We start from the raw sequence: 27,040 nt of genomic DNA, 5'->3' as shown, positions 1-27,040 counted from the left end.
GCTGCTAACCAAAAGGTGTGCAGTTCGAACCCACCAGCTGCTCCACAGGAGAAAAGACCTGGTGATCTGCTTCCATAAAGATTACAGCCTAGGAAGCCCTATGGGGCAGTTCTGCTCTGTCCTATAGGGTTGCTATGAGTTGAAATCAACTCAACGGCCTACAACAGCAGCAGCACTGGAATAAAGTATATACTCCATGAGGGCACGAACTATATATATCTCCAGAGACTAGCACAGGGCCTGGCATAGAGCAAGTATGTGCTCCTTAAATATCACTTTAATGAACAAATGAATGAACAAACTCACAGAACAAATTTAGAGACAATTATGCCGTGAGACATAATTCCACATTTTACAAAAGCATTTGCCAAAAGGGTCCTTTCACGAGAGTTCCTCTAGGTTAAATTTTAAAAAGGGATTCTGTTTACATATATTTCCTGGAGACCTATTGCTGAAAGCAAGAGTCACCTGAACTTTCAAAACGCTTCATAAGCAAAGGGCCCACCATAGCCTCTAGCTCAGGATGGTCATGGCAAATGCCCATTATTTTTGGCCAGAGAGATCAAGTCAGCTGTTGACAGCTTTAACACTTCTGGCTGGGCCACTCAGGGACAATGATATCAAAGACAATTGCTTCCCTTAAGTTTAGCAGAAGAGCCAGAGAGCAGGTGTCTGTCCCTGGGGACTTGAAGCCTCTCTCCGGTGTGAGCCCAGAGCTCCACCCTCCACCCCCAGAAAGAGGCCCCTCTGTGAAGACTTGAATTCCTCCTCCTCGGTTAAGGCTTGGGCAGCCAGCCATCCCTGTCACAGCCTTCTGGTGCTTTCTTTTCCCCAAATGTAAAAGAAAATAGTTTTCTAAGTATGGAAAATTCAAATTAGCTTCATTTTGAAAGACAATTGAGCATGTTGCAATGACCTTTGCAATAGCCAGACACACCCTGGGATTCAGTAAACCACATTTGAGAATTGCTGACTTTATGAGCACCTGACCTGTAAAACAAAAGCCGAGTTTGGGGATCTGCCTGGGACCCATTCTCACATCAAGCGGAAGAGAATGCAGTCCAGAAGGACCTGGTTCTGCCTCTGCTGTGTCTGTCATCTTGGGCAGGCCACTGTCCCTCTCTGGGCCTCAGCTTCCCCATCTGTATAGTGAGGATGATGGCTGCTGTGTGTCACCTCTGGGGCTCCTTCTGGCCCTGACACTGTTGAATCACCTGTCTCCTTTAAAAACAAAAACAAAAAACCCAAAATGGAGAGTAAGAATGGAAAAGGGAAGAGAATGGTTCAGAAAGCCAGGCTACTATAAACCTCCCCTACTTCTGCCTGCTGAAAATTGCTTTCTTCATTCTGCAAGAAGATTCCCATTTCTTGTTGGGTTGTTGCTTTATTACTTCTTTTTCTTATTATTTTTTTTTAACTCAGAAACCACAAAACCACAACTCACCTCCCGAAAACAGGTCATTTGGAAACCAGAGCTGTTGGGGTTAGGTGTGTCAGGCCTGACATACTGGTGGTATCTAAGTGAAGACCAGGCCAGGGCAAGCATGTGCTTCTCCTCCAGAAACCCAGTTTAAATCAATATTTATCCAACTGTATTTATAGAAGGTGGTGGTGGTAGGGCAGACTGGGGGGGATGGGGAGGCAGGGGGATCTAAAACAGAACAAGCCACAATGACTGATGCAAATCTTTGTGGCCAATTCTTTCTGCAGGGCCAGGCTTTTTTTATTTAAAAAAAAAAAAAAAAAAAAAAGGCAAAAGACCCGGCTTTTGATGAACCTGCTGTTGGCCCCAGTACCACAGCAAGAGGCCCAAGTCCTCTAATATGTCCAGAGGACAGACTTGGGAAAGGCAGCAGGGGGTGGGGGTGGGGTTTCCTAGGAGCCCTAGACTTGAGTTAGGGCCAGAAAAGTTGAACAACTCTGAAAAAACAAAAACAAAAAACCCTCTCTGGTTGGCTCTTTTGTCTCCAGCCTCACTTCTAAACCTTTTCTAAGCAGGCTATGTGCAGGAAGACACCACCTTAGACAGTCAACAGGGTGTTTCAAATACCAGCTCTGCTTCCGGTTGCTGGGTGACCTTGAGCAAGTCATTTCACCTTTCTGGACTTCATTCCTTGGCTGTAAAATGAGTACATATGTAAATGGTTAAGACTGCAGGCTCTGGAATCAGAGGTCTAGGTTCAAAACTCAGATCTGCTGCTTACTAACCATGTGACGTTTGGCAAGTTGCCCCATATCCCTGCTCCTCAGTTACCCCTTCCGTACAACGGGGGTAGTAAAATTGTCTAAGTCATTGGGTTTTGTGAAGGCTGGCAGAGATAACGCATGCTTAGCCCCGTATTTGGCATATAGCAGCACTCAGTAAATGATAGCTAGTATCGATAGCATGCAATTACCCTCTCCATTTCCCTCTGTTTCACCTCCAGACTTTTGCCAAGCCATCTCCAGATGAAAAGCCACATTTCTGGGTGTGTCAATGGGACAGTGTCTTGGTCAGAGAGGGAAGGTAGGTGAGCAGTTGTTGTTTTGCCTGGGTGGCTGGTGGAGCCTCCTTTTTCCACCTAAACCAGGAATAGCTCAATTCAGCTTCTTTAACTCCCCAAAACCCTGCTCCCTTTCCCTGAGTCCCCTCCATAGGACACCTTCTCCCTAGGAACTCTGGGACTCTAAATGCCACAATTATATCCTAAAAAGTCTGCATTTGGCATTTACTAATGCGCAGAGATCATATTTAAAACTGAAAAAAAAAAAAAGTTAATTGACTCTGGAAAGCATAACTTAGGATACAGAGGAAGTAAGAACCAGATTTAAGAATGCTCTTCACACAACCCCACCAAAAACAAATACCCCACCCATCCCCACCATAAGTCAACCCACCAAGTTTTCACAAAAAAAGCAATTGCGCATGGTAGATGCTCAATAAATATTTGTGGAATGAGTGAATGAATTGATGAGATGCCTGCCATGTAGAAATGTGACTTACTTGAACATAGTTGGGTGCCATCAAGTCAATTTTGACTCATACCAACCCTATGTGACAGAGTAGAACTGCTCCCATAGAGTTTTCTTGGCTGTAATCTTTACAGAAGCAGATCACCAGGTCCTTTTCCTGCGGAGCCACTGGGCAGGTTCGAACCGCCAACCTTTCGGTTAGCAGCTGAGTGCTTAACTATTGTGCCACCAGGGCCTCTCATTAGCTGCCATCAAAGCCCTCAATTTTGGCATAAGTGGCCCTATCCCCTACCTTCTAAGCCAGTAACTGATTCGTTCTCAGGGTCCTAGCTAGTGACAGTATGCAGTTTCAACTCCCCCGGCCTGACCCACCATCTCCCTGCAGACCATGGTCTTACAGTCTGAGGGCAGTCTGTGTTGATTATGAAGAGACCCCCGACAGTGGCGTCACTAGGGTTAGTGTCACCCAGTGTGGTAGCTTATGGTGTCACCCCCCCCATGGACCTCCTCCCATACCAGACCAACAGAATCTTTAGTAGTGTTTATGATCAATTTTAATCATAGAATAATATGTGATAAATATAGTTGTAAATTGCTTAAATGTAATATTTGTTAAATTATATAAATACTAACAGCAAAATTGTTTTGTGAAATCTTTCTACATTGAATTACAACATTATTAATTATAACATTATTAGTAACTGAGCAGAAACCTTTTTTAATTTTTCTCCTTCTTTTCCTTTAATTACTACTTCATTCTCAAAACAGTTACTGATATAGGCTCACAAATGCTAACTACCACAATATTGTAGCTAAAACAACAGAAATTTTGACAAAATCAGCAACTACAAGAACAACAGCAACAGTGCCTGCTTGTAGCTTGTGCAGACGAAACTATGTGATTCGAAGCATCATTATAATTGGGGAATAATGACAGCTCTGACCAGAACACATTAGAAGGTTCAAAAAGTAAATTAGCATAGAGTTTTAGCCTTGTAACGGAGCCCTGATGGTACAGTGGTTAAGAGCTTGGCTGCTAACCAAAAGGTCAGCAGTTTGAATATACCAGTTGCTCCTTGAAAACCCTACGGGGCAGTTCTGCTCTGTCCTATAGGGTCTCTATGAGTCGGAACTGACTCGACCGCAACAGATTTTTAGCCTTGTAGGTATATTGATACATGAAAGCTGGGCTTACAAAAAATGTTTCTGTTGTTACAACTAACTACAAGGATATTTTTATAAAAAAATAATAAATGTCTGCTGAAACACTGCACAAAAATTTTATAGACAGTCATTTTGGTGTCACCCCCTCTGACAGTGTCACCTGGTGTGGTCCGCACCCCTCTAAGTGATGCCATTGACCCCTCAGACCCCTTGAAGGAGATCAATATTTTCAACTCTCTTCCAAGTCTGCAGAAAGTCTGTCATGAATCCCCTGGCCTCTAAACCTGATTGCCGTGCCATAGCCAGTAAATGATAAATTCAACCAATCAAGCAATTAATATTAAATGTCTTCTATATGCAATGATGACATATACCAAAATACTGTAGCTGATCCCCACCCTTAAGATGCCTATAATCTCTCTGTGAGAATAAAGCTAATGCACAGGAAGCAAGTAGAGACTTGCATGGTTCTGATTATCAAAGCCCAGAGAAATTAGTATTTATTGAGCACCAACTACTATATTCTAGATTCTTTAAATGTTTAAATGCAGTACCTTATTTAGTCGTTCAGCAATGACGTGAGGCTGGTGCTTTTTTTTTTTCCCCCTACAAATAAATAAATAAATAAATGGAACCTAGGGGTTAGATAACTTGTGCCCAAGGTCACATAGTCAGTAAACAGTGGAGTGGGAATTTGGGCCCTGCTCTGTGTGACTACAAAGCTTTCATTCTTTCAACTACTCAGACTTAAGGAGTAGTCGGAAGGGGCTGAAATAACCCGGGGAAGCTTCCTGGAGGAGGTGGGAATTGACCTAGGTCTTAAAGGCTGCATAGGATGCAGATAAGCCCAAGCAAGTAGAGAATGAGAGCATTCCAGACTGACTGAAGAGTCTTAGTCAAGCACAGAGGTGTGACTGTGAGGTCTGCTTGCCCGTGGACTTGCTGGACAGGAGCAGAGGTTTCATGGCAGAGCAAAGGAGATTAAGTCAGGAAGGCAGGATGGGGCCAAATGACAGCATGCATCAGGCTTCCTCCTCCAGGAGGAAGAGGCTGCCTCTTGGCCTGTCCATGCCCTTAGCAAAACACCCCACCCTCAAACTCAGGTAATCCACTCCAGAGAGCAACCCAGGTCTTTTTACTCCCATCTAATCCTCCTTCTACCCTATGTTGTCTCCACAGCCACTCTCTCCAAACATTGGGAAGGCCGTTTCTCTCCCCCAGACCTTGCCTCCTATTATAGCTGCCACTGGTCTGCCAACATGCTTTTATGCACGTCAGCATTCCTTTGTGAATCTTTTTCTCTTTCAGCTTTAACCTTTTCCAAAACAAGGACTAAATCTTTTTCTAATTAGGAGTCAGTCCTAAAGTGCCACCCCCTCCATTGAACTCCGAATGTGTACAGGTGATGATGGGTATTTACATATAATTTCTGAATTTGTGACAGTAAGATCACAGTCTCCGTGATTAATATTTCTAGAGGCCTTCAATTTGAGATTCTTAGATTCACATCTGTTGAAATTTCCGGGGACTGTACAAGGTGGAAACCTTCCGCCTTTTCCTAGGGAAATCCCGTGCCTCGCGCAGAGCAGGCAGTCAATACTGGGTGACTTAATTTGAGCCCCCTCCCCCAAGAAAACTTACCCTATCTACTGGAAATAACTCAGCACTGTGGCCAAAACTTGGTAAGCACTCCTAGTACGGAAACCTCAACCCGGCAATGAAAAGCAGTTCTGGCTACATTGGAAAATAAGACAAGCTCCTGCCAAGTAAGTACTTTGCAAACAACAGTAAAAACGAAACGTGTGAACTCGTGACTAGGGTCTATCGGTGCATGTCGGGAAGGTCTCACAGAGCCGGAAATGGAGACTCGAGGACCGTCACCCGTCTCCGAGGAGAAGAGCGTCCCTTTAAGAAAAGACTGGACCAGCTGGCTGCACTACAGCTCCCAGAGATTTCCTGGCTCGCCTCCTGGCCCCACCCCCGAGCATTCGGCCTCAGCAACCCGTGACGTCATAGGATGCTGAAGCTGCCGATTGGCTGAACGACGCAGCTAGGTCAAGTCCAGTCAGAGGAAAGAAGTTTGTCTCCATGTGGAAACCATGTGTCTCTAGCTGGGAGGGGGAGGAGGAGGAGGCGGAGAAACTGAGATCAAGTGATCACAGGGGAACTGGCTGAAATGAAGGCAGAAAGGTTGTGCACCTGAGCCGGCCGGCAATGCCCTTTGCAGTAGTGACCTAAAAAACTTGCACAGCAAACAAAACCTGAGGCGCCGTCTCTAATTATAACAGTTAAATAGCTAGGGTCCCTGTTTCCTTCCCAAAACCAGGAACCTCGGCAATGCTGGAATCCTATCGGAACGCCCAGATCCCTCTCCCTCCCCCAGCCACTGAATGATGTAAGCGTTTCGAAAAGCAGGGCTCTGGAGCAAAACAAGCTCCGCGCGCGCAGAGCGACCCGCAGTGCCCGAGCCCGGCGCACGCACGACCCGCCCCTTGACTCGCGTTATTGCTGTGCACACGCGGGCCGCCGTGACGCGCGGGCATTGTGTGCGAGGAGCAGAAAACAACGGCGAGCGCCGCCACCGCGAGAAGCGCCCCTAATAAAACGAGGCAGATGTAGGGCCCGCGTTTCCCGTCCTGGAGACCCAGACCAGGGAGGGAGGCAGAAAGTGGGGAGAAGAAATCGGTGGGCTGCTCCTGTTTGCAGGGGCGGGGGGTGGTAATGCAAGGCCCGGAGATGGTCGCAAGGAGTTTGCTGAAGAGTCCCCCGCCTGCGTGAGCTGTTGGGGAGGTGACGAGGGCCTGGAGCGCGGTCGCCCAGCCGAGCTGGGCACGGCACAGCGCCCTACGCGCTTGGGGAAATCTGGGGGCCGTTGGCATCTTGTCAAGCAGAGCCAAACAGCGGCTGCGAAAAGAGGCTAGAGAGCTAAAAATACTCCCGCGGGGAGCCGGCTGCAGGAGGGGGTCTGAGGGCTGATTACGCACACGAAGTTGACTTTGGCTGGGGCGCCGGAGCCCCTCTGCGGGGCCGGCTGGCTTGCAGCGAGGACGTCTCGGGAGAGGGTCCGGGAGGACGCCCCCACCCCCACCCCGCCCCGGCTTTCCCGGACCCAGGAGCCCAGCTCCGTCGCCGCGGGGCAGCCCTGCCCGACGCACCCGGCCCTCTGCTTACGTGACTGGTGGCCACGCCGGAGCCCCGGCACGGGGTAAACAAGGAGGTGGCGGCGGCCGGGGTGGGGTGGGGTGGAGATCTCCGATTGTCTGCGGGACGCAGAGGAAGCTCGGGCTGCTCCCTCAGTACACCTCGTGGGGGGCGGGGGGGCAGACCAGGCTCGCCACACACTGCCAAGGTGCCCTCTTGGCTGCACCCCCCGCCAGAGCCGGCGCCACGGGACAGACGCGGGAGAACAGGGGGTAGCTAAAGAAATCGCGCCCTTCCCCCAGCCAACAAAAGCAAACACACCAAACAAAACCACGTCCTCACCCAGCTCCCCACCAGTTTTTCAGAAGCTACCCTCGGGACGAATGCACCCCCTCACCCCCCGCCGTGAATAATCCACAGCCGTGCGGCTACAGAGCCTACGACGCGCCTCGCTCGCAAACCAGGCACTCCGGGAAAACAGGCGAGAAGAGAAAGAAAAGAACCGCCGCCAGCCCAGCAAAAATCCTTGTTTTTGCCTTCCAGTGTCTGCACAAATGCCTGCCAACATACCGTTACTTTAATCCTGGAGGCTGGGGGTGTCGGTCAGCGAAGGTGTTTTTGTGTGTTTGCGGGTTGTTGCTATTGTTGTGTTCTTTTTTTCGGGGGGGGGGGTGTTCCAAGATCTGACATGTTGCAATAGGATTTTTTTTTCTCTCTGGTCTCCTACTTGTTCGAACACAGTAACACAGCCCAGGTTTCTCCTATTTGTTGGTCTGTTTGCCTCGACTCCATCCCCCTCCTCGCAGCTATTATTGTGAGGACCGTGCTGGAGACGCCCGCACACGCGTGCCCGCGTTAGGGCGCTGAGTCGGCTGTCAGGGGAGGGCTGGGGGACCCGGCTGGCAGGAGCAAAAAAGAAACAAACACACACAAAAAGGAGGCCAGGCTGGGGTGGGGCTCCCAGCACCCCCCACCAAAGCATCGCTCTCCACTTGAATGGGGGCGAGGGGTGGCGGTAGAAATCGATCAGGAAGGCGTTTGCCTTCCTCGCCCTGCGCGTTCACTCTGGAGCCGTCTCCCGGAAAATAATGAAACCGCACACAACAGCCTACACCTTTTCCACCAACTATTGTTCCCTGCAGGATCCCAAAGTTTCCTTCTAGCCGTGTCCCCCTCGCCAAGTTTCCCGGGCGCAGGACAGCAGGTCCCAGTCGAGCTGTTGGCGCTGTCTGGCCTCGCCGGCCTAAACATTTTTCTTTGGGTGGGGGTGATGGCACCCCAGGGCAACGGAGGCGTAGAGGGACTGTGTCCGTGGATGCGACGGCCTGAGCCCAGCCATGCTCCGCGAGGGGAAGAAAAAGCGAAGTAGACAGGAGCGAGAGACAGAGCCCGGGCCAGCCCGAGCCCACGCGGTGCAGGGTTGTGTGGTGGTGGTGGTTGTTATTGTTATAGTGTGTGTATGTGTGTTTTCTTTCTGCCACGGCTGAGCTCTCCCCACGGTTTCCAACTTTCAGCTTCTGAATCCCCACCCTACCCAGGAAGGAGCGACAGAAAAACAACACTTGTCTGCCCGAGAAGGCTCCGGGGGAAAAAAAGGAAGAAAGGCAACCTCGAAGAGATGAGCTCTCGCTCAGTTGTCAGCAAACAACAACACTTCCCCGCTCCTTGGCCGGGCCATCCTGCCAGTCCCGGGGAGACTGACAGACGGACGCACCGACAGAACCCCCTCTCCCCCGTTCGTCTTTGTTACATCTTTAGCAGCTTTGTGCGTGCGTGTCCTTTCTCCCGTGTCATCGGCTTTACTGCCGAGGGCTGCTGGATGTGTGTGTGTTGGGGGGAGGGGGTGCGGGCTGAGCAAGCGACAGGGGTCGCGCAAGTCGGCGAGGAAGAAAAAGCCGGGCGCTGAGAGAATCCCCAAACTTACTTTTGTTTTCTTTCTCGATCTGCTCCAGGTAACTGGCGGCCTCGAGCAGAATCTGCACGTTCTGCAGAAAAGTGTTGATGTGCTTCTCCATCGAGTTCTCGCTGGTGTTGAAGATGTCCGAGAAGGGGCACCTGGGTTTGGCACCGGCGGGCTCGTCGGGCTGGGCCGGGGGCTGGGGCGCTGCCGAGGCCGGGGGCACGGCCGGGGGCGCGGAGGGGTCCGGTCCGGAGCTCTCGCAACGCGCCTCCTTGCGCGGCCGCCCGCGTTTGCCCATGGAGGGACAGGGGGTCCGCCGAGCTCGTCCTCTCCCCGGGCTGAGCGGCCCGCTCGAGCGCGAAGCCCCCGGGAGACCCCGCCGTCTGGAGCCGAGGAAGCGCCGGGGCGAGGAGCTGGCCTGACTTCCCGAGCCTCGCTGCGTGCAGTTGTGTGTGTGTGAGTGTGTCAGGCTCGCTGTGGGTCTGTGTGTATGGGAGATTGAATGAACCTACAGGACAGACAGAGGCGCTCTGGCGCCTGGGTCCTAGTGCGAGCCCGCCGGCATCGGACCGGTCAAAATAAAAGGTGGAGACAGGCGAGGCAGAGACCGCCTCCTGCAGGCCCCTGCACCCCACCCCCGCCTCCTCTCCCCAAAATCTTACCACGGTACATTTTAATCGGAATGGAAAAAAATATTCGATGCCTTTGAATACACCTGGATAAAAACAAACTACTAAGATTTTTTTTTTCCCTTCACATAAAAATAATACCTCGTAAAGTGTCCAGCACAATGCCTGGTACATAGAAGGTCCTCAATAATGGTAGCTACTATGATTATTTTTTAAAGATAAAAGCCCAATTCAAATGGGAAAAATGAAACCATTTATATGTAACCTGAAGCTCCTTCCCCCAAGATACACACTTCACACACACAAACACACACACACACACCAGGATAGCATGCACTGTCACATAGCCCATGAAATCCCCAGGTCGCCCAAATCCGGTTACAGATTTACTTGCCCTTTCTTTAACCCTTCAGATGCAAAGTTATTTTCCAGGAAGGGGAGGAGATGTAAGCATCTCTCTCCACACTCCCCCTCCCAGCCTTGGTCCAGCTGTGCAAAGCTTGCAGTAGGGGGCCTCCACACCTGGCTCCCTTTTATTTGACAGAGAGGCAGAAGTGTCAGCCCAGGGACGTCCCCCCCCATCTGAATTCCATCTTTTAGCTCTGAAGACCCCTCCCCCTGTTTTCACTGCTGTTGCTGTCACCCAGTCAGGGTCTATAGCAACCGTGGATGCTTCCAGCCCGGGGGTGGGGTGGGGGGCGTTTTTGGAGTCAGGGGAATAGTTGGGAGCTGCTCTGGAATGCCACAGAGATGGATTCTAGTCCCAGCTCTGCTGCACACAGACTGTCTGAGCTTGGGCAAGTGCCCTAACCTCTCAACCTAAGTTTCCACATTTGTGAGACCTTTGATAAGATTCTTGTGCAATTAAATCATATCTGCACTTACCATACTGCCTGGCCCATAGTAAGATCGTTCCTTCCAGTCCAGACCCAGCCAAGAGCCTGGGTCCCCTATTCTGATATAACTTGCACCTAAGGGGGTAACAAGATGCAGAAAGCAAGACGTTCTGCACTTCCTTGGAAAACATCCCTACAAGTCCATCTAAATATAGCTACCTTGCAAGGCACCTGGAGATGTCCTCCAGTGAAACCATTTACATAGAGGACACAGGGAATGCTGCCCCTGGAGTTGTTCAAGGCAGCCACCCTGCACAGAAGTGCTTCGAACCCCTGCTGAGAATTTGCATTTCATCACAGATATACTGAATCAGAATCTACAGTTTGACAAGATCCCCAGGTGATTCTTATGTATAATAAATTTTAAGAATCACTGCTCTACTAGAGGCTCTCAGAATTGGTCCCTAACCAGCAGCATTAGCATTGCCTTGGAACTTGTTAGAAATTAAAACGAAAATTCTCAGCAAAGTTTCAAACTGGAACAAACTATTTCAAAACTCTGGGCTTCATATGTATTTGTCATAAAGACTCTTACTGGAATTGGGAACTTCTAGAAATAAGGAGAGAAAGTACATTTCTTTGTAAAACACTAAACTTACAGAGTATGTATACATACACACACACACCCAGAGCCTCAAGAAAATCTTTGTGCACTTTTAAAATATAATAACCTACTGCTGAAATGACAGGAACCAGTAACTGGCATTTTAAAGCGAATGTATTCATATTTGGGACCATAATATAATCATACTACCCACCCATGGGAAGGAAGAAAGACCTGGCAATCTGCTTCTGTAAAGATTACAGCCTAGGAAACCCTATAGGCCAGTTCTACTCTGTCACATGGGGCCACTATGAGCTGAAAATGGACTCGACGGCACAAAACAACAACATAACAACATATATTCTCTGCTCATTTTCCATACTGTGACAAATTTTACACGGTTGATCTCTGCATCCTTTGGCTAGGGGAGAATAGAAGCTCCTAAGAGGTGTGAGATAAAAGTTAGGCTTCTAATATCAAAACAATTACTTATTTTGTTTCTATTAGAACCACAACCTGAGTTATTAATTTTTGAAGGTCTATAAATTTTAACAGCTCAGGCTCCTAACCAAAAGGACAGCAGTTCGAATCCACCAGCCGCTCCTTGGAAACCATATGGGGCTGTTCTACTCTGTCAGCATCCACTCGATAGTAATGGGTTTTTGTTTTGTTTTGTTTTTTGTTTTTAATAAATGTCTAAGGACTTAGGCAGGCCTCCTGTATGCAGTTGCAAACAAACTCTATCCAATGCCATTTTGCAGAAACTGGAAAGGTGTGAAACAGGCCTGGCCTTCCTTGCGCCAAATGAAAGATGACAGTGAGACAATGAACCAGCTAAACCCGGGAAAAAAGCTTGCGGTCTCTTTAATCCCATGGAGGACGCACGGGCCAGACGTGCACATATACAGTACTGCAAACCCACATGTATACATACACACACCCACCAAAACAGGCACACCCCTACACAGGAGTGCCGGGGCGGGGGTAGCATGTTTTATAATTATTTATTTATCCCTTTTCTATCTCTCATAGGTCCGTGAGCCTCAGAAAGCCCAGTGGGAATCTTCAAGCTGGGCCACAGATCTAACCAAAGCCAAAATAAACAATGGCTTGAAGAAAATCTACAAAAAAGTGCTGATTTGCACTATTCCCACAGCCGCAGTCCCCCCGCCCCCCATCATTCCCATGGAAAACATCACTGCTGGTGCCAAATCAAGTTTTCCTCCCATCATAGGGTCATTGTTTTTTGTTATTATGTGAGTTCTTAGCATCAGACAATGGCACCACAAGAGACACAGTGGAGGCAGGAGAAACGCCTTTTTGTTTCACAAAGTCTGTGCTATTGTGCCCTCAGGTCCCGCATACAGTTTAGTTGCATATATTCGTTGCAGTAACACGTATGTGGAATGATGAATGTGCCAAGATAAAGCCTGAAGCCCTTTCCTGATTTTTTTCAGAGCCCATCAAGTGTTAAATCATATTAGCATCGCATTGCTTTCTTCTCCTCCCCCTCCCCTCAATTAACAGATTTCTCTAATAAAGTTGGCCCCAACAGAGAGCATGGTGTTTCAGGGGTTATATCACCCGACAGGCATCCAGGATGCTGGGTTACAAGCTCAGCTCCATTCCTGATTAGCTTTGCTTCCCAGGGGGGAGCCATTCAAACCCTTTGCACCTCACTTTCTCCGGGGCTTTGACTCCAGAAGGAAATAGGCCTCTTTGGAAACTTTCTGAGGATTTCTGCAGAGGTGACAGAGAACAGGTAAGGGATGAGAAGGCAGCCACACTGATAAGAACATTTTAGCCCTTTGAAAGAAAGGTATTGACGAGAATTGCCCAGTGAGGCCAGCCACGATGCCTCTGGAATGCCCAAGATTACCTTCAGTGTCCTCTCAGCCTAGGTCTTGCTTTCCCAACCTTCTCCTTCTTTTTTGGCTTATTTGCTTGTTTGGTAATATTTTTCCATTGACTTTGTTTGCATATTAAAGCAGGATTGTTCTCCCTTTTATTTGCCCCTTCATTACCCCCATTCTATACTCTTACATCAAAGGAGTTGTTTTGCCTATAATTATGTCTTTATGTACACAGAGGCTGGTTAATTACTAAGAAGGCAATAGAAGAGTTGCCACTTGCATTCAGATGGGATGCTCTTCCCTCTGACATGAATCATTTTGGTTTTCCTGGGCTCCTTAACCGTGTTCTTCCTCCTTCACCAGCTTAAGTCCACCTCCCCAACCTCTAGCGTCTTCCTGGACCTTGCCAGCATAGCAGGTCAGGTTCTTCCCTGCTCTTTGCTCCATGGTCTTTGTAGTCAGGCTCGGTAAACCCCATCAAGAGATCTTCTGTCCGCTGCATTGTCACCTGAGTCCTGATCCCAGAGTTTCCTAGCCAAGCTTTTCCAGGGCACCTTTCCCTTTGGAAAGGAATTGTCCAGTAATGAGCTGAGGAGCTGGCTCAGAGCCTCCTCCCCTTGGGCCTTTCATCTTGCCTTCATCTGTCAGAAGGGAGGAGAGGCTCCCAGGAAAGCCCAGGAATAGAGGGTTAGGGACTGTAAGACACAGTAGAATGGCAGGAACTTGGAGAAGAGTGGGACCCTGCCTCTCCCACTAGCTCCTCATGCAACCTGAAAAGGACTGACCAGGCCTCATCTAGCCACCCCTCCTGCCCTCACCCCCATTCCTGCATTCACTAGTGGGTATAGTCCTGGGCAGAGGATAAGTAGCCTTCGCCCTAACATTGGAGCTATCCAGGTATCACCTGTTCCTGGGGCATTACCTCTGCTCTCCTGGACTCTGCCTCTCTTCTCCTGGACCTCTGAGGCCACCCAGCCCTTCCTGGCTCAGCCAACTCCTGGGCTTCTCCCATCCAATATTCAGTACTACAGGGTTCATTAGACTATGAGCTCATCAAAGGCAGCTAGCATGCCTCACCTGCCTGGCATCCCTGGCAGCTTGTACCTAGTATAGCACACATGTGGCACAAAACTGGCTCAGGTCAGGAGGATTGCAGGAATGAATGCCCTTTCCTGCCTGGCCAGAGCCTTGATGCTGGCCTTCTGTGGCTTCTTTATGCCAGTGTGGCAAGAGGCATTTGACACGGTCTGCAAAGTTATTCCTGAGTCACTCACATTAAAGTTTAAATATCTAAATGCTGTCTCTGTGGAGAAGCCAGAATTCCATTGAGCCAGATGGTTGAGGTTCCCTTACCAAAAAGTGCAGAGGCTCGCCTGCCCTTTCCCCGTCCTTACCAGTATACAGATCTGGTTGCAAGATGGGTCTTCTCTGTAATAAGATGCCTCTGATGGAGAATTTTCAAAAATCACCAGGCAATGAAGTCAGTGGCCTAAGATCAAACTGGTGATCATGTGAAGCTTATTTTTTCATATCTCCCCACCGTAGGGTGTCTTCTCAGCCCTTCAGGTCCCCAGTTTCTTTAACAACTCCATATTTTTTTTACAATTAATTCAGCAAAAGATTCTAAATTCAGATACATTAAGGTATCAATGACTGACAATAACTTAAATATGATCCTTCCTAGTGGCGTTTGGAATTAAAAATGGCTAGGCCTTAAGCTAAAGGAATGAAATTCTAATGGTGAAATGTCAGGCATCAGGAGATGGAAAGGAAAGGTAGTCAGTAGGTGGCAAAGGGTCTTCTTCTTGTTTATTAGCTGGCTGAAGTTGTGTTAGTCACTTAACCTCTCAGAGCCTCAGTGTTCCCTTCCACAAAGTGGGAAGAACAATGCTTGCCTTGCTGAATGGGTATATACGAAGGAACTTTGGAAACTGTAAAGTGCAGTGCCCATGTCAGGGTATTATTAGACTAGAAGACTCTGCAGATTTTCAGGGAAAACAAAAACAATGGAAAGATGGGAGCAAGAGTTAGAAGACCAAAATTTTGGGCTAGCTACACAACTGTGTCGTTGAGTGCTGTCAAGTCGATTCCGATTCATAGCAACCCCATATGACAGAGTAGAATTGCACCATAGAGTTTTCTAGGCTATGATCTTTAAGGGAAGGACCCATGGTTGCACAGTGGTTAAGCACTCAGCTGTTAACCCAAACATCTGCAGTTCGAACCCACTAGCCACTCTGGCGGCAGTCTGCTTCTGTAAAGATGTACAGCCTTGGAAACCCTATGGAGGCAGTTCTCTCTCCTATAGGGTCACTATGAGTTGGAATCTACTCGACGGCTGTACGGGAGCAGATCACCAGGTCTTTTCTCTCCCAGAGCTCCTGGTAGATTCAAACTGCTGACCTTTCAGTTAGCAGCCCAGCACCTCCAGAGCTCCCTCAAAACTGTGTAATTTTGTCTCGCCATCGGAGGCCTCAGTGTCCTTTCCTATTAAAAGAAGGTTCCACTGGCAAAGAGTCAACCTCTCCTCCCGTTCCAAAAAGCATCATTTGTTCATCTCCCTCATTTTTATTAATCACAGACTGGATCATCACTGCCCATTGTGTTTTTGGATAAGCATGGGAGAACCTGCAAGACCACACTGAGCTGGTAAAATTCTAGCCAAGGGCAAAGAAACTTGCATTTTAGGTCACCTGAGCTGCCTTGTCTCTGGGAAAGGTCTGTTTCCCTCTTTTCTGAAAAGCTAAAAATACAGCTTGAGGAGCCCCATTCCTATCTTTAAGGGATCCTGTGAGCCCAGGAGCCCAGGACCCCAGTCTGTGAACCACTGGACTGAATAATCTGAAAGGCAGCATTGGGGATGTGCAAAGTTTACAGGAAAGCTATGTCCCAGAAAGGTGCTTCTTCTAGTTCCTGACCTTCTCCCTAGACACCTGTCACCACCCACCCTCTCCCCCACTCTCAAGCCTATTTTATTTCTCCTTTTTCCATCTCTCCTGCTTCAGGCCTGGAAGTTGCCCTCTCCTTTTCTTAACCCAAAGCTCAGTTGTCGTGTGTGCAAAGGTTGATGAGCACTAAAGTGGGTATGTTTATCAGGGGTAACAGACGTATGAACACATACTCAACACATATGTTAATTCTTTCCATCAGAAGACATTGAGAACCTTCCGTGGGCCAGGCTTGGCCTAGGTGCAGTGACACAGGAGTGAATAAAGAGCCAGTACTTCCACTCTCATGGAAATTACCTTCTACCCAGGTACACACATAAGTATAGAGACCAGACATACACATGCAGATATACACAGACACACACATGCACATAAAGACAGCCTCCTTTCCTTGCTCCTATGTCTTTCAGAAAATGAAATGTAAACTCTAAGTTAGGATTAGAGTAGAGGAATCCATACAGAGGGACTATTACATCCTCTCATGCATCATATTGTTATTAGGTGCTATGAAGTCAATTTTGACTCGTAGCAACCCCATGAGACAGAGTAGAACTGGCCCATAGCGTTTTCTAGGCTGTATTCTTTATGGGAAGGAGTAGTTTGAACCCACTAGGTGCTCTACAGGAGAAAAATGAGGCAGTCTGCTTCCATAAAAATTACAGCCTTGGAAACCCTATGGGGAAGTTCAATTCTGTCCTATGGGATCGCTATGAGTCGAATTGACTTGATGGTAGCGTTAAGAGAGCAGATCACGAGGTCTTACTCCGTTTCGGTTAGCAGCCGAGAGCTAAAAGGTCGTGCCACCAGGGCTCCTCTCATGCATCATAGAAATAGTCACAAAAGGGTAAGGAAGGGTCTGCCTTCGTGATTCCCTTCTCTGTCTTCTTACTTACACTGGAAATTAGTTTGTGTTTGCATACAACCGACCCTTCACATGTTTCAACAGTAGCAAGACATACTACATTATATGTAAGAATCGTTTACTTTTTAAAAAAATTTCGTGTCATTCTAATGCACAGAGGTCTGAAGATCTCACAGATACATGTGCCCTGCCAAGGAGTCTCATCAAAACAACTGCCTAAAATTATAACCTACCTGAAAACTCAGAAATGTAATCAGAGGCTATTTCCATATAACTACACCCTAAAAAATCCATCCCAGACAGGCAGGCTCATGAGAATAACATGTTGGCAATACAGTGGCAAGAATCTGCCCTAGACTTTTCATACTTAATTGCATCATTATTAAAGTAGAATTGAGCAAAAATCCCAAACACGGATTCCTAGAGGCTAGAATTGGGAAATTCTTCTCAGTTTTCTGGTTTACTTTTCAAAGACTTAGGAGAATGGGACTCTATCAGATATTAGACTGAACAAATGCTAGGAAAACGTCTTCTCATTTTGTTAATTTTAACCTAACATTCTTTGGACATAAATATTTCTGAGGGTGTTGTTGTTGTTGTTAGGTGCTGTCGAGTCACTTCCGACTCAGAGTGACCCCATGCGCAACAGAACAAAACACTGCCCAGTCCTGCTCCATCCTCACAATCGTTGCTATGCTTGAGCCCATTGTTGCAGCCACTGTGTCAGTTTATCTCGTTGAGGGTCTCCGTCTTTTTTGCCGACCCTCTAACAACCATGATGTCCTTCTCCAGGGACTGGTCTCTCCTGATAACATGCCCAAAGTATGTAAGGTGAAGTCTTGCCATCTTTCCTTATAAAGCGCATTTGGAAAGCACTTCTTCCAAGATAGATTTGTTTGTTCTTCTGGCTGTCCATGGTATGTTTAGTATTCTTCACGAACACAATAATCAAAGGCATCAATTCTTCTTTGGTCTTCCTTATTCGTTGTCCAGCTTTCCCACGCATATGAGGAGATGGAAAATACCATGATTTTGTCACGTGTACCTCAGTCCTCAAAATGACATCTTTGTTTTTTAACACTTTAAAGAAGTCTTTTGCAGCAGATTTGCCCAATTTGATCATTTGCCATCATTTGATTTCTTGACTGCTGCTTCCATGGGCGTTGATTGTGCATCTAAGTGAAATGGAATCCTCGGCAACTTCAATCTTTTCTTCCTTTATCATGATGTTGCTTATTGGTCCAGTTGTGAAGTTTTTTGTTTTTTTTTTTTATGTTGAGGTGTAATCCATACTGAAGGCTGTAGCCTTTGATCTTCATCAGTAAGTGCCTCAAGTCCTCTTCACTTTCAGCAAGCAAGGTTGTGTCATCTGCATATCGCAGGTTGTTAATGAGACTTCCTTCAATCCTGATGCTGCGTTCTTCTTCATATAGCCCAACTTCTCAGATTATTTGCTCAGCATACAGATTGAGTAAGTATGGTGAAAGGATACAACCTGACACACACCTTTCCTGATGTTAAACCATGCACTACCCCTTTGTTCTGTTCAAACAACTGCCTCTTGGTCTATGTACACATTCTGCATGAGCACTATTAAGTGTTCCGGAATTCCCATTCTTCACAATGTTATCCATAATTTGTTATGATCCACACAGTCGAATGCCTTTGCATAGTCAATAATACGCAGATAAACATCTTTCTGGTATTCTCTGCTCTTAGTCGAGACCCATCTGACATCTGGATCTGGCTTGAATTTTTGGCAGTTCCCTTTTGATGTACTGCTACAACAGCTTTTGAATTACCTTCAGCAAAATTTTAGTTGCATGTGATGTTAGTCATATTGTTTGATAATCTCCACAATCTGTTGGACCACCTTTTTTTGAAATAGGCATAAGTATGGATCTCTTTCAGTAGGTTGGCCAGGTAGCTGTCTTCCAAATTTCTTGGCATAGGCAAGTGAGCGGCATCCATTTGAAACATCTCAACTGGTATTCTGTCAATTCCTGGAGCCTTGTTTTCTGCCAATGCCTTCAGTGCACCTTGGACTTCTTCCTTCCATACTATCGGTTCTTGATCATACACTACCTCCTGAAATGGTTGAAATTCAAAAAATTCTTTTTGGTACGGTAACTCTGTGTATTCCTTCCACCTTCTTTGGATGCTTCCGGAGTCTTTTAGTATTTTGCCCACAGAAATACTTCAATATTGCAACTCCAGGCTTGAATTTTTTCTTCAGTTCTTTCAGCTTGAGAAATTCCAAACATGTTCTTTCCCTTTGGTTTTCTAACTCCAGGTCTTTGCAGATTTCATTATAATACCTTATTGCTTGTCTTCTCAAGCAATCCTTTGAAATCTTTTGTTCAGCTCTTTTACTTTATCATTTCTTATGTTTGCTTTAGCTGCTCTACTTTCAAGGGTAAGTTTCAGAGTCTCTTCTGACATACATTTTGGTCTTTCCTTTCTTTCCTGTCTTTTTAATGACCTCTTGCTTTCTTAACATATGATGTCCTTGATGTCATCCCACAACTCATCTGGTCTTTGGTCATTAATGTTCAATATGTCAAATCTATTCTTGAGATGGTCTCTAAATTCAGGTGGAATATACTCAAGGTTGTACTTTGGCTCTTGTGGACTTGTTTTAATTTTCTTCAGCTTCTACTTGAACTTGCATATGAGCAATTGATGGTCTGTTCCATAGTCACCCGTTGGCCTTGTTCTAACTGATGATATTGAGCCTCAACTCTTTTCACAGATATAGTCAATTTGATTCCTATGTACTCTATTCAGTGAGGTCCACATGTATAGTTGCTACTTATGTTGCTGAAAAAAAGATATTTCTAATGAAGTAGCCATTGGTCTTGCATAATTCTATCATGCGATATCCTGCGTCATTTCTATACCAAGGCCGTATTTTCCAACTACCGATTCATCTTCTTTGTTTCCAACTTTCACATTCCAATCACCAGTAATTATCAATGCATGTTGATTGCATGTTTGATCAATTTCAGACTGCAGAAGTTGGTAAAAATCTTCAGTTTCCTCATCTTTGGCCTTAGTGGTTGGTTCATAAATTTGAATACTACTTGTATTAACTGGTCTTCCTTGTAGGCATGTGGGTATTATCCTATCACTGACAGTGTTGTACTTCAGGATAGATCTTGAAATGTTCTTTTTAACAATCAGTGTGATGCAATTCCTCTTCAATTTGTCATTCCTGGCGTAGTAAACCATATGATTGTCTGATTCAAAATGGCCAAAACCAGTCTGTTTCAGCTCACTAATGCCTAGGATATCGATCTTCAAGCATTGCATTTCATTTTTGACAATTTCCAATTTTTCTAGATTCATACTTTGCACATTCCATGTTCTGATTATTAGTGGATGTTTGCAGCTGTTTCTTCTCATTTTGAGTCATGCCACATCAGTAAATGAAGGTCCAGAAAGCTTTACTCCAACACATCACTAAGGTTGACTCTACTTTGAGAAGGCAGCTCTTCCCCAGTCGTATTTTGAGTGCCTTCCAACCTGAGAGTCTCATCTTCTACACTATACCAGACAACATTCTGCTGCTATCAGTTTTTTCAGAAATAGATCACCAGGTCCTTCTTCCTAGTCTGTGAAACCTGTCCACTATGAGTGACCCTGCTGGCATTTGTAGTACTGGTGGCACAGCTTCCAGCATCACAGCGACATGCAAGCCACCACAGTATGACAAACTGACATAGAAGTGGTGGCTTTTGAGAGTAGGTATGTATATGAGTATATGTGTACTGTCTTTGAGACTGTGTAATATAAAAGCTAGTATTCATAGAGTGCTTATTTTGCAGGCCCTGTTCTCCACGCACGATTTCATTTCGTCCTCATAATTGCTCTCTGAGCTGCTACCATCACCTCCATTTTATAGATGAGGAAAAGTAAGCCCTTTCCCTAGATGGCACAGCTAGTAAGTGGCAGGGCTAATGCTCTCTCTGGTCTCCTGCCTGGCACTGCAAGACCACCCTCCTTACTGTTCTGTACCCCACTTATCTTCATCTGGCTCTGTCCAATCATACTTGGATGGGGTGTAAGTTTTTGCACTCTTGCTAAATGGGTTTATGTGCATACCAAAGGTGCTTGCTCCAGACCCTCATTAGATAGTGGAAAGAAAATTTCTCCAGCAAAGAGAACTTGAATTTTCCATCTCTGGGCTGTGAGCTCTTCCAGAGCAGGGGCATGGCATCCCATGCAGTGCCTAACAAGTGCCCAGCACAGAGTAGCTGCTCCATATGTATTCAGTTACTACAAACTGTGCAGGACCAGCTCTGGAGTGGACAGCACCTCTAGTGTTATCTGTCAGACATCACCAACCTTCTGTTGGCGCCCATGCTGACCTCCCGTGGTGTCTGCCTTCACCTTACACGATTAACCCCACTGGTGGGTTAGAGGAAGACATGGTGCTATAATCTGCAGAAGGCCCAAAGAAAACACACGTATTTGCTGCCCAGGCCAGGGGTTGTGAAGCTGAAAGTAACCCACAAATGCATTTGGAAGGGCTGAGGTTCACGTAGGGCACAGATTCTCAACCTGTGGCTGTGCGTTAGAATCATCTGGGGATAGGGCTGCTAGATTTAGCAAATGAAAATACAGGACACCCAGTTAAATTAGAATTTCATATAAACAAGGAAATCGTTTTTTAGTGTAAGTATGACCCATGCAATATTTGAGACATACTTATGCTAAAAATGATTCATAGTTCATCTGAATGTCAAATTTAACTGGGTATCCAGTATTTTATCTAGCAACTCTAACCTAAGGGGTTTAAAAATATATATCCTAGATGAATTAAATCAGAATCTCTGGAAACGGGGGCAGCGATTTTCAAAAGCTTCCTAGGTGATTCTAATATACAGCTATGCTTGGGAATCACTGATAGAGAGAAAGGAAAAACAGGGTTTAGCCCAGGGGGGGCAACTTCTGAGTAGGAAGTGGGTGGAGACATGTGACAAACTTCCAGGTTCTGCCTTTGAGGAGGTCTCTTGGGCCACATCCCGGAGACCAAGCTGACCATAGCCAGAGAGGAGCTAGGCTGTGCAGTCAACATAGGGTCCTCAGGGCCACACCAGTGTGCCTAGCTCCGTCTCTAGGGAGCTTGGTGCCCTACAGAGACATTAAACCTCCTCCTACCACCTCCACCCTGAAACAGCTAAACTAGCACGTATTGAGTTTCATTTGCTTTGTGCATCTGAGTTAAGCTGTGTGACGTCTGCCTTTTGGGAAGCGGTACAACACAGAGGTTAAAAGATTCGAGTGTGGAGCCAGGCAGAGATAGGTTCAAATTCTGCTTGTGTCATTTTCTAGGTATATAAGCTTGAGAAGGTTACATAACCTCTCCTAACATCAGTTTTTCACCTGTAAAATGGGAATTATAATTATTATTGGTTACTTGTTATTTGTGGTTATTTGTGAGGATCAAATAAGAATGCCTGTAAAGTACTCTGCATAGTGCTTGGCATGGACAAAGTGATCAATAAGTAGCTGCTATTATTATTTCACTGCTACTACCTTTCCCTGTAGGAGTCCCTGGGGGATGCAGATGGTTAACACACTTGGCTGCTAACTGAAAGGTTGGGGGTTCGAATCCACTCAGAGGCCCATCAGAACAAAGTCCTGGTGATCTACTTCCAAAAAATCAGCTATTGAAAACCCTGTGGAGCACAGTTCTACTCTGATACTTGTGGGGTTGCTATGAGTCAGGATCAACTGGTTTACCTCTCCTAGAAGCCCCTGCAGATTCCCCCCTCCCAAGGTTTGGCAGCAAAAGGAAAGCGGGAGCTATTAGTCCATATGGGTGGGGCTGCTATATTATACAACCCATAGTTCCCGGAGGAGTCCCTCTACTGGACAGAACTTAGGTTCCAACTCCTTTGGTCCCACTTTTCTGGCTTGGAGCCCTTGGGCAAGATTGTTAATAGAGAATTACTCATAGCACAAAAGAAAGGGCTTAGGTTGAACACAAGGGACCAAGCTCTCTGAATTCCATTTGTGACTATCTAATCATGACCTTAGGCAGACCATTGCACATCTCGGATTTCAGTTTCTTCATCTGTAAAATGGGGATAGGCAAGATGGCTGTTTCCGTCCACAATGCTCTGTGATCAGCTCACTTGTAAAAACTCTGGCCTTGACTCCACAGTCACCCTTTCTAGAGAATGAAAATTCTTCTCCCAATTGCCAGGGTTCTGAGGTGAAGCACTGGGACTTATGCAGTGTGGAGAACTTTGAGAGTTACGTGTTTCCTGCCTTCCTTTCAGGTACATTTGTACTTCTTTTTTGCTAAAAAGTGTAACACACCCACTTTTAGTTATGTTGTCCCTCCAAAGAAACTTCTGGGCTCATTCTACCTTTGGCCCTTCTTTCAGATGACCCAACTCACCAACACTGACCGCTGTCAAAGTCCGTGGGTACAAATGGAACTGAAATGTGAAGGGGCTATTTTGAGGGTGTCATTCAAAAGCTGAAGTCCCTCCCCTCCAAATTGGAGCACCCTGATGCACCTGTTCTTTTTCTCTTAGATAATCCTTTCCTAATCCTTTTTCAGATTTCACCTGCTGTTGAGAGTCTACTGCTGTTGTCATTTTTGAAGGACAAACCTGTTTTTCAAGTGATAATTGCATTGGCCATCTGTCTCCATTAGCTACTTTCCCCTCTTCTTTTTGCCAGCCCCCAACGACTGACATAATATTGAGATCAAGGAATCTGGTTACAACAGGCAACATTTTATCCATGTTTGTTCAACATCAGGGTGGACCTAAGACTAAATCAGGTACCAACAGAAAAGCCTTCTCTGAATTTCCAGAAGTTTTCCTGCCACAGGGCTCAGAGCTGGAAAGCAGCCCCCTCTTACCTCTAATGCAGATAGCCATTATATTAGTGTGGATCCCAGGGAGGGGTTGGGCTGCTTTTTTACAGGGGACATAACTAGCTAACATTCATGCTGATGGCTATTCTGAGAAAATGTCTATATCCTTTAGGGCTTGAGATAAAGTCATAATCAAAGTGGTCATAAACTCCTTTTGAAGATGCACAGGAAATTTCTGGGAAACAGTTGAAAAGATTCCAGTTCAAAGGAAACTCCTCCTTATTAATAATATTCAGAGATTTGTTCCTGATTTGATTTTAGTATCTTGCTTTGCTGAAAGAAACACAATAGGAATTTAGGCAGTATCTTTAGGAGATCAAATCCAGAAGGTGGGGTGGGTGTTGTAGATTATTAATTTGGGAGACCTTGTCAGCCACCAGTTGGATTTTTGGCATGGTGAAGCAAGACCCAACAGCTGGTAGGCTGGTCAATACCTTGCTTTTCAGCTGGTCATACTGGTATTTTTAGGACAGCCAAACTGGGTGTAAAAGTAGCCCCCCAACACATCACAAACTATAAGATTTGTTTACGCTCTTTGATGGGATTAATTCTACTGTGATAACAGATTTACCCAAAGAGGATCCTTGTATAATTCTGGCCTGATTATCTCTCTGGAAAAATGGGCCCAAAATTTCTCATGGATACTTTCTATTGGCAAAGGACTTTGATCACTCAAAAAATGTTGGTAACTGATGCTGAAAGTCAGAATGAATGTGAAATTCTGGCGTGTGTTTGCTTTGGTTAAAAGGTGGAAGTAAAAATAGGAAAGAAAGAACTTCCACTTCAAGGAAGATGGAGTAGACATACTTTTCTCTATTCTTCCTGCTAAGTACAACCAAAAACCATGAACTTTATACATAAAATAAGACTCTGAAAAATGGAGGGAAGAAGGCAGATCATCTAGGGACCTCAGGACCTAAGAAACAACAGAAGAATGAGTTCTATGGTTTTTTGGTTTTTTTTTTGCCTCACATATCCCAGAATTAGAGCTGAAGAAGCCAACAACCCGGAAACGCCAACAGGTGCAGACAAAAGAGGGCCCAACAAAAGCCTGTTCTCTCTAGCCAGATGACCAGGAAAGGGGCAGCTTAGCAAGACAAAAAACTTTTAGACAATAACCACTGTACTCCAGACAAACATGTCACCCACACTAGAGAAAGCTGAATGAGGAGCCTAGACTTCCAGTCTAGCCAGGCTATAGCAAGGCATCCCAACACCCCTACCAGAGTGGTGTCAGAGAAGGCAGAGAAGGGAGCTGGGACCTTCAACCCACCAGCCAGTAACAAGGGTCACCCCCCCACCTCGTGGTGTCAGTGGTAATCACAAGGGGAACTCCCATCCCTGCCCAGACTAACAAGATGTCCTCCTTCTCAGGTGTCAGTGGAGACTGCAAGGGGAACTTGGACTTCAATCTCCACCTGGCAGTAAGGAGGCGGCACTTCCCTCCCCTTGCCAGAGTGGTATCAGAAAAAGTCAGATGAAACAGAAGGTGTAAATAAGATTTAGTGTCTTATAAACGTAACTTGAAAATGTCCAGGTTATGTTTGAATGAAAAAAGATAATCAAGAGATGCCAACACCAAGATAACAGAGATGCTAGAATTATTTGACAACAATTTTAAAATAGCCATGATAAAATGTTTTAATGATCCATTATGTACATGTTTGAAACAAACAAACAAAAATGGAAAGTATCAGTAACAAAATAGAAGATATAAAGAACAAAATACAAATTTTAAAACTGAAAAATACAATAACCAGAATAAAAATCTCAGTCAATGGACTCAACAGCAGACTAGAGGGAATAGAGGAAAGAATCGGTGAACTGGAAGAGAGGAGAGTAGAAATCACTCAGTCTGAACAACTGGGAGAAAATAAGCTGAAAAACAAAACGAAACAGAACAAAAAGATCACAGCCTCAGGAACACATGGGACTGTAACAAAAGATCCAATATTCATGCCATCAGAGTCCTGAAAGCAGAGGAGAAAGAGGGTGCAACTGAAAAAGTACTTAAGGAAATAATATCTGAGAAAGTCTCACATATGGCAAGAGATATAAACCTACAGATCCAAGAAACTGAGTAAACATAATAAATCGAAAGAAATCCATCCCAAGACACAACATAAACAAACTTCTGAAAACTAAAGACAAGGAAAAATATTTGAAAATAGCCAGAGAAAAATAGTACTTTACCATAGAGGAAAATAAACAAATGACAGAGTATTTATTTATTTTTTTTCTTTTTGGTAATATTTTTATTTTCTGTTTTTTTTATTTTTATTTTTTGTTGTACTTTAGATGAAGGTTTACAGAACAAACAGTTTCTCATTGAACAGTTAGTACACATATTGTTTTATGACAATGTTTAACAACCCCACAGCATGTCAACACTGTCCTTCTCAATCTTGGGTTCCCTATTAACAGCTTTCCTGTACCCCCCGCCTTCTAATCCTTGTCCCTGGACTGTTGTGCCCCATTAGTCTCATTTTGTTTTATGGGGCTGGCCAAACTCTGGCTGAATGGTGAACCTCGGGAGTGACTTCATTACTGAGCTAAAAGGGTGTCCAGGGCCATACTCTTGGGGTTTATCCAGTCATGACAGAATATTTCTCATCAGAAACTGTGGAGGCTAGAAGGAAGTGACACAACATTTTTCAAGTGCTGAAAAAAAAAGAACCGTCAACTGAGAGTCCTATACCTAGCAAAAATATCCTTCAGATCAGAAAGGAGGAAACAAAACTAACCCTTGTTGCAGATGACATGAATGTCTATGTAGAAAATCCTGAGGAACCAATGAAACCTACTAGAACAAATAAGTAGGCTCAGCAAGCTTGTCAGATACAAGATGACTATAAAAAATCAATTGTATTTCTATATACTAATCCCATTGACATTGAGTTGATTCAACTCATAGCAACCCTATAGGAAAGAGTAGAACTGCCCCATAGGGTTTCCTAGGCTATAATCTTTATGGAAGCAGACTGCCACATCTTTCTCCCATGCAGTGACTGATGGGTTCTATATATTAGCAATGAACAAATAGGCACCAAAATTTAAAAAAAAAACAAAAAACAAAAAAACCATTTACAATTGTTCAAAAAAAATTAAATACCTAGGTGTAAATCCAATAAAATATGTACAGGACTTGCATGCTGAACACTATACAACACTGATGAAAGAAATCAAAGAAGATATAAATAAATGGAGAGACATATTCTATTCTTGGACTGGAAAACTCAACATAGTAAAGATG

At 45.5% G+C, this 27,040-nt stretch overlaps 1 protein-coding gene across 2 annotated transcripts in view; it reads right to left on the bottom strand.

Annotated features, from left to right (window-relative positions):
* Positions 1 to 9,843, bottom strand: part of MXI1 (MAX interactor 1, dimerization protein) — a 97,552-nt gene extending 87,709 nt beyond the window's left edge. Inside the window, exon 1 of one of the 2 annotated variants that reach the window (XM_004374837.3) lies at positions 9,182 to 9,843. In XM_004374837.3, coding sequence (XP_004374894.1) covers positions 9,182 to 9,455 — 274 coding nt within the window. In that variant the 5' untranslated portion in view covers positions 9,456 to 9,843. Of the gene's footprint in view, positions 1 to 990; positions 1,478 to 9,181 lie in introns of those variants that run through there. The other variant, XM_023729925.1, reaches the window with a different exon arrangement.
* Between the last annotated feature and the right edge of the window lie 17,197 nt (positions 9,844 to 27,040).

The sequence above is a fragment of the Trichechus manatus genome, unplaced genomic scaffold (assembly GCF_000243295.1).
Source record: "Trichechus manatus latirostris isolate Lorelei unplaced genomic scaffold, TriManLat1.0 scaffold00031, whole genome shotgun sequence".
In the NCBI taxonomy this organism is placed as follows: Eukaryota; Metazoa; Chordata; class Mammalia; order Sirenia; family Trichechidae; genus Trichechus; species Trichechus manatus.
Note: the sequence above shows the minus strand (reverse complement) of the source record. Positions and strands in the feature narration are given on the sequence as shown.